This window comes from Mauremys mutica, chromosome 8 (genome assembly GCF_020497125.1).
Source record: "Mauremys mutica isolate MM-2020 ecotype Southern chromosome 8, ASM2049712v1, whole genome shotgun sequence".
NCBI classification, from domain to species: Eukaryota; Metazoa; Chordata; order Testudines; family Geoemydidae; genus Mauremys; species Mauremys mutica.
The window spans coordinates 73,714,370-73,726,798 of record NC_059079.1 but is presented as its reverse complement, the minus strand read 5'-3'; the positions used below and the strand labels follow the sequence as shown (position 1 = coordinate 73,726,798).

Below are 12,429 nucleotides of genomic sequence, written 5' to 3'. Positions count from 1 at the left end.
GCTGCTTAACAGTTAATGGATAGCAGGGCCCTCCTGCTGCAGGCAATCTGGAAAGCATAAAGTCTGACCCTGTTCCAGCCCCTTGCGGCTGTCCCCGGGAAAGATCCCTGTATGCTTTTCCTCTGCAGCCTACAACACATGGCTGTTAAACGACGGTCATTGTTATGCAAAGGAAAAGTCAAGCATTCACAATAGTAACATTAAAGTAATTCCCCTAATTAGATGCAGCAGTCGCCGAGCGAGATCACCCTGAGGCGGGTCTCCAGGACAAACAGAGAGCGAATGCTGCGTGAATCCCTGCACAGACCAGGGCCCTATGCTGCCATGCTGGTCGAGGCGATGCTCCCATTATACCTCCTGATGGCCTGGCGCGGAAGAGTGTACTTCCATGGAGCACCCAACAAGGCACCTCTCCCCAGGAACCTCCTAAGGAGGCTTTTCGAGTACCTCTCAGAGAGCTTCGTTGAACTGTCCCAAGAGGATTTTTGTTCGATACCTATATGCATTGACCTTCTTTTTATATAGTTTTTATTCCTGTTTTGTTAAGAAATAAATGTTTACATGTTTATAGCACTTACCGACTGATCCTTCCCCTGATTCGGAGTCCGGGTTAACGGCCGGGGAGGGTTGGTAGGGGATCTCTGTGAGGGTGATGAAGAGATCCTGGCTGTCGGGGAAAGCAGTATTGTAACCGCTGTCGCCTGCCTCGTCCTCCACAAACCCTTCCTCATCTTCCCCATCGGCGAACATCGCCGAGAAACTGCCCCTCGACACTATCCCATCCTCAGAGTCCACGGTCACTGGTGGGGCAGTGGTGGCAGACCCACCGAGAATGGCATGCAGTGCCTCGTAGAAGCGGCATGTCTGGGCCTGGGCTCCGGAGCGTCCGTTTGCCGCTTTGATTTTTTGGTAGCCTTGTCTCAGGTCCTTGATTTTCACGCGGCACTGCGTTGCATCCCGGCTGTATCCTCTGAGTGCCATGGCTTTGGAGACCTTCTCGTAGGTCTTTGCATTCCGTTTTTTGGAGTGCAGCTCCGAAAGCACAGACTCATCGCCCCACACAGCGATCAGATCCAAGACTTCCCGGTCAGTCCATGCTGGGGCCCTCTTTCTACTCTGAGATTGCATGGACTCCTCTGCTGGAGAGCTCTGCATCGCTGCCAGTGCTGCTGAGCTCGCCATGATGTCCACACAGGAAATGAGATTCAAACTGGCCAGACAGGAAAAGGAATTCAAATTTTCCCGGGGCTTTTCCTGTATGGCTGATCAGAACATCTGAGCTCGGACTGCTGTCCAGAGCGTCAACACAGTGGTGCACTGTGGGATAGCTCCCGGAGCTAGTAAGTTCGATTTGCATCCACACCTAGCCTAATTCGACATAGCCATGTCGAATTTAGCGCTACTCCCCTCGTTGGGGTGGAGTACCGAATTCGAACTAAAGAGCCCTCTAGGTCGAATTAAATGGCTTCCTGGTGTGGACGGGTGCACGGTTAATTCGAATTAACGCTGCTAAATTCGAATTAAAGTCCTAGTGTGGACCAGGCCTTAGAGTCCTTTAGAAATCTCAGCCTTAGATCCCCAAATTTGCCTTACTTTAATTTGGTCCTCAATAAATTTAAAAAGGAGTAAAATAATGCTGTTTGTGTAGGACCTAGATAAAATAAGATCTTTGCTCTCTGTGCTTTAGCAAATTAACTAACCAGTCTTATTCTCAGATCTATTCTGACCTTATCAATAAGACCGGATAACAAATTTAGAAATAAGTAAAAAGGCCATGGTAATTTCAAGTGGCATTACAAACTCAGAGGGAAAATCATTTGCTGAATACAAAAAGACATAGATTTGAGTGAATTAAAATGTATTTTCATGTTTCTCTGGAGACTATTACAGCAAATACAAAGTAAAATAACTGTACATACAATATTTGAAATGCCCTTTTAACTAAAAAAATACCTTTTTTAATCAATATGAATGTTGATTTTCCTTAGTTAAATCAAGTTTAAATAGCATACAGATCAAAATCATTTAGAAAGTAACAAGATGAATTACAATCTTGCATTATTGAGCTCCCAGTTTAAAAAATCTTGCCCATTAACCCTGAGAAATTAATTGACCACGTTTTAGAAACTTCTCTTGGTCCAAACTGAAATAGAACACCGCTTGAAATCAGTGGGAACCTTGCCTGTATATAGGTGGAACAGGAGATACTTCAGGATTTTGCCTGAAGTAACTTGCATGATAAGTGAAGAGGGTGAGCTCATTTTAAAAATGACTATCTACTTTTTTGCATTTTAAGATATCAGACATCTATTTTCTCTCCCCCCCCTCATCATCTCCTTATGAGTTCAGGGCTAGACAATGTGCAACAATTAAATGTGCTGGTCTCATGGCAGACTGCTCATCATTTGACACTGTATAAAACTTGATATTACATGGTTACTGTAGTTTGTGACACCTAATTTCTCCCTTCAAAAGTGTTTGCCAAAAGCATAAGCTAATCAGCATCGGGTACTATAAATTGCATTGGGATATTTGCTGTAGAAGAGCGGCTGATAATAGCATGCTGAAAGAAGCCCAGAACTGACTTTCATTATTTACTCCACTGCTAAGACATCACAAACATGATATGGATTAGGGCCCAGGTCCTCAGAGGTATTTAGGCACCTAACTTCTATTTCAGTGGAAGTTAGGCACCGAAATACCTTTGAGAATCTGGGGCTAGGTGACTTCCCTGCAGTGTTAGTGATTTCACATCCTCTAGAGATAATATCTGTGTCTGATATGAACTGCATGGAATTATGTTGCAGCATTCAAATAATAACCAAAGACAATTTTTGCAGTTCTTGCAGGATTGACATGATAGATGCTTTAATAATGCATTAGCAGAATCTGCTAGCATGATGCAATGTTGCATTAGCCCTGGTGCAACAAAGAACAACTGTGACTTTGGAGAAATAGCCAGAAAATGGAATGTTGAACAAAAACAGGTCAGATGGGAACTATGTAATTTAATCAGTATTCTTGTTTATTCAGTGCTGTGCACATGGAGGATGCAGGAGTCTTACGAGGAGGGCCAGGAGGACCTGAACAGCTGTGGCCAACAGTATCCAGTGCAACACCAGGTTAGGATCAGAGTACTGACATCTATTAATGGGATATTGGGAGATGTGATGGCTCTATTCCCTTAAAGAGAGGAATGATTGTTATTTGAAACACACTTCCCATTGGATCATTCTTAACTTTCTTTCTACTTTGTGTCTCTGAATTAAGTCCCTATGAAACACTCTCTTGAATATAAATAAGATAGACGGTAATAAATAAAGCAAAGAAACCTTTTTCCTTTATTCACTAGCAGGTGCATACTAGAGATGGAATCAAGCCTCAAAATTTGGATCCACACCTGAACTTATCGAGTGTTTTGGGGAGGTCAGACCCAGGAATTTGGTATGGTTCACTAGAGAAGAAGGCCTAGTTGTGAGGTGTGGATCCAGATCCACATTTCCCAAAAGTTTGGGAGTATTTGGGTTTAGGGTTTTAATTTATCCTCCTTTTCTAATGGTCATCAAAGCTACCAATTTTGCAAAAATTGCCGCTCAATTGGGGATGGAATAAGTAAAACAGAACCTCACCAATTCTGTATTGCAAAATAGTGAAACACTATTTTGCAAACTCAGTAATTGTTTTTAAATACCGACAGGTCTTATCCTGCTGTCAGGTAGTCAGGTTTCTTATTACTAAGTGTTCATTCCTTTAATAAATTAAACTGCAGTACATTTACTAGTATGCTATGGAGGGTTATCATAAAACATTTAACTAAACTGCTATTCACTTGTGAAAATAAATGACCAAAATACCTTTTATGATGATGTATTCTTGATTTTTTTCATTATTTACTTGCTGACTCACTAAATCAAAATTCAGTAAGAATCAGCAAAGAGTCCCGTTGATTACTGGAGATAAGCAAATTCACTCAGTTCTTTTGCAGTGAAAGCAATAGATGTATTCTCACATTACATTTTGGGATATAAAGAATTTCATCATTTAAAATGCCTACAAAGTGTTAGGAAATGGTATTTGGTGCTGCTCAGAAGTTCAGACACCAAGCACTGTATTAAGGAAAAATGTGATAACATGTGGTGTGGAAGCTAAAGCTCTTTAAAAAATAATTGGATAGCTTTCATATTTCTTTGTGGATAGAGAAGCAGAGAGATAGAGAGAAATAGAAATATTATGTGTACATTAAACATTGCTATGATTTCTTTTTATGGTTCAGCTGATTAAATATGCACAAGATTGCATTGTTATGTTACAAATATTTTACTGAACAGTTAAGCTAAAAGTTGTATTTGAGACTAAAAATACACATGGTTCATCCAGATGGCAAACAATGAAACTGGAAATAATTCGCAGAACAACCTTTTAACCTGCTGACTGATTAAATATGGGAGAATCCTTAAGGCTCCTGCAGGGGCAGGAGGAACTTTCAGGGAAAAAAATAAATTAATTCCTATGGACTAGATTATCATTTTATGATCTGCCCTGGATAAGGGGCATACCATAGCTGCGCCCCCCGGGAGTAGACCATGAGATGAATTGTCTCAGAGTCCAAATGCATTCCCAGCTTCAAAGATGGAGTAAGTAACTTCACTCCATTTTGTGAGGAAGTACCCTGTGTACCTGGGTAGCTACTTGTGTTTAGGAATAAGCTGGGGAGAGGAGGTAAAACCAGGACACTTATTACTCCCCATTCCCTCTCTCTGCTCCCTCCCTGCCCACTTGTGTGTAATGGGGCATATTGGACAAGTAGCACCTGCTCTTCCTACCACAGCCAGAGTCACAGTTTGGGCAGGATCAGGCAAATGAGTAAAGAGGTAGTAAGAACTTGTATCTCCAGCCCCAGGAAGTCTTTCTGCTTTTTGAGAAAACCAGCCTCTTTAAAAGTCCAGGGTAGTTCAAACTGTTTTGAAATCCAGTTTTTGTGGATCAAGTTTCTTGATCCTTCCAAATGACTATTCTTCCTGTGCAAGAAAGGATCTTTTGTTTCCTTTCTGTCTGGCCTTAAGGGTTTAATGACTGCTAAAATAACATAAATGAGACCTTCCTACTATTTGTAAACAGAAGATGTGGATTTCATTAGCCTTCAGTAACAAATAGTTTATGCATATAGAAGTGTCATTTAGCAGAAAAGGTAAAATTAACACATAACTTTAATACATTACACTTTCAAATATACAGTAGTTGTTTATCACAATGGTTTATAATTACAGCTTTGGGTTCCCACACACATTTCCTCTTTCAGTTGTTCTACCTCCTTTCCACTGCTCATGTTCATGACTTGTGCCATTTTTAATCAGGTTAAGACACAAAATTATGCTTTTCATTAGACATTTGACCCATTTCAGCCAATTACACGGGATAGAGACAACATATGCAGTTGCTCTTGACATGCTATTTACATCTGAACAGTGCTACACCTGTGTCCAGATAAACTCACAAATTAGCTGCTCATTATCTCTATTTCCATCAACATATGCAGCAGCTGCAGCTCTCCACTTCTAATTAGTATAAAACTGCCTCAAATCCTGCCTCACATACACGCTTAATACAGTTGTTTTACTCACTTGATTAATTCCAATTGGTTTGTCACTAAACCATTCATTTAATTTAGCACTCCACAAAAGCCTTGGATAAAATGCTTCAGACTGAAAGAATCAGGAAGTTAATCAATGAGAGCATCAAAAGATGATGTCATAGGAATGTTCTAAGAAGGATGAACAAGTCAAGTGTTAAGTCAGTAAATCCTTAATTTCTAGTGCCTAGCTATACTCAAGACACTACATGGTATATCACCAGTTCTATACTTTTCAGGGTAAATCCTGCTGTCACTTCATGGATAAAGCTTCCACTGACTTCAGTAGGAATTTCACCTACGCAGATGAGAGCAAAATTTGGCCCACTGTTTTTTGTTCCTTTCACAGGTTCTTACACAAAAAAGTGATGAAATCCAGATTTAAGGCTTATGCTCTGTCCCAAACTCACTCTGAGGTGAACAAAAGGCCCACTGGTCTAAGTTAAGGATACACAATCAGATTCACTTTGGAATTCCTGCCACCTGTGTCATAGTTTAATGCCATTTAAAGAGAGGTTGTTTTAAAAATTGGTTTCCTTGTTTGAAAAATAAGTTATGAAGCATATTATATTCCTGACAAAGAGCTCTTCCAGCCTCTCAGGTAAGGTGCTACTCTGTGTATTTGGTAAATATTTTATCTCAGTGGTTTTTCTATGTATTATGACTGAGATTTTCAGAGAAGACATCCAACTCTCATTTCAATAAGTCTACATGTAGACTTATAATTATTAGACCGTCTATAGGTAGACTTGTTATCTCCCTGAATGTTGCAGATCACTTGCTTTAATCATTGCTTCTGGATATTTGAAATTGCATAATGGAGATCCATTTGCATCCCAAAATTTGTTACTTAAAAGAAAGTTAAGGTTGCCAAGTCAAGCACTCAAAAGCTAGGAAATGCCAGAATTAAATTTGCCCATGCAACTTTAATTCAGCCTCTTTGTGCATATGCATTATGATACAGAGTGAAATCCTGGCTCCACTGAAGTCAATGGGAAATGTGCCATTGGCTTCAGTGGGGCTAGTATTTTCACCCACCATATTAGCACTGTTTCTCCACAGGAATTCCACCTCATTCACAGCACAGGATGGACCTTGCCCAGGGAATGAATCAGAGCCATGTAGTCAATGAGGCTGTTGTCTGTAGGATGGTTGCTTCATTTGTTACAGATATTGGAAGATGTTTAGTGCATGAGGCAGGAAACTCCAGAAGGGAAAGCATGGTTATGTGATTAAAGCAACTGAATGCCATGCTGAAGAACTGCATTCTATCCCTGCCTCTGCCACGGTGTTCCTATGTGCTGCTGGGCAAGTTGCTTAAACCAGAATTTTCAGAGGTGGCTACTAATGGTGTACTGTTCATTTCCGAATGCCCAACTTGAAACACCTGGGGGCTGATTTGCAGGAGTGCTAAATGCTCACAGCTGGAACTGAAGTTGACTGGAATTCTGTTTTGAACATATATAGTGATATAAAAATGCTATGAACTTTGAAAAATTAGGCTTTAGGGGCTAAATTCACCAAAGGACTTGTGTGTCTAAATCCCAGAATCTCACCTCACCAGGATTCACAAATCCCCGGTTCAGCTGCCCCTGAGCCCTGTGGATGCCTAAACTCACTTGGTGCCTACATTTTTGTAGTAAAAGTTCCTAAATGCCTATGTTTTGGCCTCTGAGCATGCACACTGTAGCCCCATACCAGGCATATGGATGCTTAAGCCCCAGAATGAGTCATGAACTGGGGAAAGATAGGCATTTCTCTGCCTTAGTCACCTGTGGGGCTCAATGAGGTAGGTGAATTTTGAGCTCGCCTACTGGATCAGATCCCTATAGATGAACTTACACAAAAGGGCCAGGGGGAGGAGGACCTCCCTCTTAACTTTTATCCCAGTGTTTAGAATACTCACCTGGGATGTGGGAGACCATTGGTTCAAGTCCCCACCTCAGAGAGGGAAGAAATTTGAATAGGGATTTGCCACATCTCTGGTGAATGCTGTAGCTACCAGGCTTACAGAGTCATTCTCATGCTCATTTTCTCTCTGTGGTCTAATGATTCTTTCCTTATTTATCCAGTGGAACAGCTTCAACAAGGTGAGTGAGGGAGCTACGCATCACAATATCCCAGAGCTCCATGGTTAGGGCACTCACCTGGGAGGTAGCAGAGTCTTATTCAGTTCCCTTCTCACCCTCAGCTACAGGGAGGGACTTGAACCAGTGGTCTCCAACATCCCAAGTGAGTACTCTAACCACTAGGCTGAGAGTTATGAGAGAGTGCTGCCTGCAGTCACTTCTTGCTAACATGGAGTATCACCTAATGCTAAGAGAGGCTTTTGTAGTTGAAAATCCAAAGCAGGAGGAGGTGCCACCCTACAGCCTGGATGTAGGTGCCTATCTCTAAGACAGGGGGCTTTCCACAAACTTCTCAGCTTGGCATCTCCCATTGGCTATATTAAGTGAGGAGCCAGTTAGCATGCTGACTTTTGTGAATCCTCTTCTAAGGCCCTTGTGCCTAGGCACCAAACTGAGGCTTTGTGAATACCAATGTTTTTTTTAGGAGCCTAAAATTTAAGGGTGACTACACTCAGTTTCTTTGTGAATCTAGCCATGGCTGTCTTAAATTGGATGCCCAAAATTGATGGATATTAAACAAATATGTCCTTAATTGCTCCTCGCCTCAGTTTCCCTCTGTAAAATGTGGGATGATAATACCAGTGTATCTCATAGGGGTGCTATAAAGATAAACTCATCAATGTTTGTAAAGCACTCAGATGCTATACTGAAGAATGTCCATGATGAGAAAACCTATGTGGATATTAATTCTGTATTCAGTGTAGGATTTAAATGGAGTAGAGTAAATAAAGCATGGGGCCATATACTGAATGATAACTGTGAACAGAAGTATTGAATGGCTTCCCATTTAGTGAGCACTGTTCATCCTGTGCCCTGAATGAGGCAAGGAACCTATGGAAAAAATAGCATATGATCATGTAATTAAGAACTGTGGGTGAAATACTGGGCCCCATTGAAGTCAATTGCAAAGCTCCCATTGATTTCAGTGGAGCCAGGATTTCACTCTGTACCATAATGGATATGCACAGAATGGCTGAATTAAGGTGGCATGTGAGATGAATCCTGAGATTTCCTAACTTTTGAGTGTTTGACTTTGCAACTTTAATGTTCTTTTAACATTGGCTTCTTAATGTAATTTCTCACATTTTTTAAAGAAAGCAAATTGAAAAAAAATAGAAATTCTGTAGTGTGGAACCATATTGACCCCAACATGAGTAATCAGCAGGACTGGGACCTTTAGATCCACAGCACAGACCTTTGCTACCATTTAAGCTAGCTGAGTAACTAGTAGCAGTAATACATTGTTATCCCCTAAATGGATTAGCCAGTAGAGGGGGAAGAGAGAGACAATTTACCAGTGAGATTAAGAGCTATTTATTGACAGCAGATGAATGTTGAGACTTGGGAATCTGGGTTCAGTGCTAGATTCTGGAGGGGAGTGTAACCTAGTGATTCCCTTCTGCTTCTGTCCCTGCAATCCTGGTCCCTTCTACTCTTGTTCTCTCCTGTCTGTCCCTGTTTCAGTCTTCTCCACTTTAGGTCCTGTCTCAGTCTCCCTTACTCTCACTGGCTTCTATCTCAGTCTCTTTCCCTCTGTTTTTCTGTTCTCCCCACTGGTTCCTGTTTTAGTCCTCCCCCAGCAGCTGAAACAGAGAAGAAGAGCTCTGAAAATGGCAATCAGAAAACCTAGGAGAGGATATATACTCTATTAATCTATTTTTGCATAAAATCTTTATGCTGAGTAGATCAGTTTAGGTGATGTTGACTAGTTTATAAGAAAGTCTTGCATGCTAAATACATCTGATAGAGATCTTAATCCTACTGATAAAAGTTGCAGAAATAGAATGAGTTATAAATACTGGAACAAAAATAAACAATTAAAAACATCTGCAAACATGACAAATAAGCATTAAAATGGTCTAATCTGAAAAGCAATGGAAGCCTTTATATGATATTTGTAATGGTGGTACTGGATGGGAGACAGAGTGCTGAGAATGGGATGATTGCCTGGGAAATTGTGAAGAGAGAAATGAAGACAGGATGATGATAAGGGGCCTGGGAAAGGTGACAGAGAGCAGGAAGATAGCACTGAACACTTAATAGATTTTAAGGCCAGAAGGAACCATTACGAGGCCATGGGATTTCACCCAGTGGTTCTTACATCCAGCTCATAATTTGTGGTTGAACAAGAGCAATCTTTCAGAAAAACATCCAGTCTTGATTTAAAGACTTCAAGTGATGGAATGAGATGAGAGGGGCCAAGTCAAAGGGGCATGGGGTAATGAGGCAGGGTTGGTAGAGGATGTAAAAAGGGTTGAGAGCCCTGAAAATGGGATTATAGAAACTCTGGGAAAAGAGAACAGAAACCACTGAGAATGGGATGACTAAGTGTCTTAAAAATGGGGCATTGAGCACCCAGAATGGGATCAGGAGGGCCCTCTATTGGAGTGGGATATTAGAAGCCTTAGGATAGGGAACAGAGAACACTGAAAATGGGATTATAGAGACTCTGGAGAGAGCCCTGAGAATAAGTTATTAGAGATCCTGGGAAAGGGGGGCTGAACGCCATGGTAATAGTTAATGGGCTTCTGGGAAAGAGGACACAGAGCCCTGCTGTGGCTTTCTCCAGGTAATATAATTTCCATTTGAAAAATATGATTTGATCTGTCCAAATGTTTGAATCCATTTAGCATCTCTAGAGAAGGGAATGAATGACTTTAATGACCTTAATACAAGAACTAGGGGTCATAATACAAGAATTAGGGGTCACCAAATGAAATTAATAGGCAGCAGGTTTAAAACAAATAAAAGGAAGTTCTTCTTCACACAGCACACAGTCAACTTGTGGAACTCCTTACCTGAGGAGGTTGTGAAGGCTAGGACTATAACAGCGTTTAAAAGGGAACTGGATAAATTCATGGAGGTTAAGTCCATAAATGGCTATTAGCCAGGATGGGTAAGGAATGGTGTCCCTAGCCTCTGTTTGTCAGAGGATGGAGATGGATGGCAGGAGAGAGATCACTTGATCATTGCCTGTTAGGTTCACTCCCTCTGGGGCACTTGGCTTTGGCCACTGTCAGTAGTGGGCTAGATGGACCTTTGGTCTGACCCGGTATGGCCGTTTTTATGTACTTTTTCCAGTTTGACCCTTTTACAATTACATCAGACATAGCCCTTGAAATTCATAAGGCATAATGCTCCAATAGCTGCTCACTGGGATGCTGTGATATTGTCATGGGGATCTTAGTTCATGAGATTTTTTTTTAAATTTAATTTTAAAGAGCAAGAGTCAAAGCAGATTGTTTGTATGACCGGGAGAGGCCCTTGCCTTTCACATACCTTGTTCCCATGGATATGTATGGTGATCCTAAGTGGAGGATGTTTTCTTCCCAGTTGCAGTAGTGGGCTTTCCTCTCCTCCCTCAAGTGATCTTCCTTAGCTAAGGAAGGAAGGCTGGATACTACTCTCTTTGGACTCCATTGGTGTCATGTCTAGGTCAGCCACAGATGTCACTGTAGATGTGCCTCCGTGGGTCACAACTGAGAATACCAAATTCAGGACAAACTGCTGAGAAATAGGGCAGATACACCCCAAGATGGGTAACTAATCCCCCATAGGATATACCAAACCAGCAACAAAAATAAACTTCTGTTTCACCACACGGACTAACAAGAAGTCATGAAAGCAGTTTCCTTAGGCATTCCAGTCCTTGTATCACCACCAGAAACATTAGACTTAGAGGTGAGTGGTTCTTTAAAACCAGTTTCCCACCAGATGGAAGGTTCTTCTGATCCTAAAGGACCAGCCACACACCCAGGTCAATATACAACTCAGATCTTACCCCAAAATCACGCTGATGCCAATCCTTTAGTATCTAAAATCTAAAGGTTTATTTATAAAAAGAAAGAAAGAAAGGTGAGAGTTAAAATTGGTTAAAGGAATCAAATACATACAATAATTGCAAAGTTCTTGGTTCAGATTTGTAGCAGTGATGGAATAAACTGCTGGCTTAAGTCAAGTCTCTGCTTGCTTCCAAATCATTAGAAGGACCTCAGTCCCTTAGTTATAATGCCCCCATTAGTATAAGTTTATAGTCCAGAGGTTTGGGGAGGAAAGAGACAAAATGGAGATATTTCCAGGGCCTTTTATAGCTTCTGCCATGTAGAGGGAAACCCATTGTTCTCACTGTGGAAAATTACAGTAACAAGATGGTTTGAAGTCACATCGGCAAGTCACATGTCCATGCATGATTTTGCCTAGTCATAGTAGAAGTCATAACCTATACCTCAAAAAGCACGTTCACAGGAAAGTCCATTTGGGGTAGGTGGGCATCTTCCATTGTGAGTTAAATGTTCTTTTGATGGGGCACTCAATTTGAATAGTCCCTCCAAGATGTGCTGGCTAACTACCTTGTGGGCACTACCCAGGAGCAAACATGCTGAAATCCAAGTATAAAGCCAACAGTCATAACTTCAAATACAAAAATGATACATGCATACAAATAGCATAGTCATATTCAGCAAATCATAATCTTTCCACAGACACCTTACTTGACAACCTTTTTACAAGATTTGTCACAAATATATAACAGTGGTTGCAACAAGGATCTATATAGTTATATTTTAATCAGATAACATCACAGTCACTTAAGAGAAACACAAGAGCTGAGGGTGCTGCCTCTGCAATGCTCCTGCTGGCCCACAAAAGACTAGAGATGGAAATCGAATCTGG

General features: G+C 41.2%; 1 protein-coding gene across 14 annotated transcripts in view; it reads left to right on the top strand.

Annotated features, from left to right (window-relative positions):
- LOC123375395 (protocadherin alpha-C2-like) overlaps positions 1 to 12,429 on the top strand; it is a 334,194-nt gene that overhangs the window by 253,747 nt on the left and 68,018 nt on the right. For all 14 annotated transcript variants that reach the window (XM_045026235.1, XM_045026230.1, XM_045026240.1 and 11 more), the window contains one exon: positions 3,034 to 3,122. In XM_045026235.1, the coding sequence (XP_044882170.1) occupies positions 3,034 to 3,122 (89 nt within the window). The remainder of the gene's footprint in view (positions 1 to 3,033; positions 3,123 to 12,429) is intronic.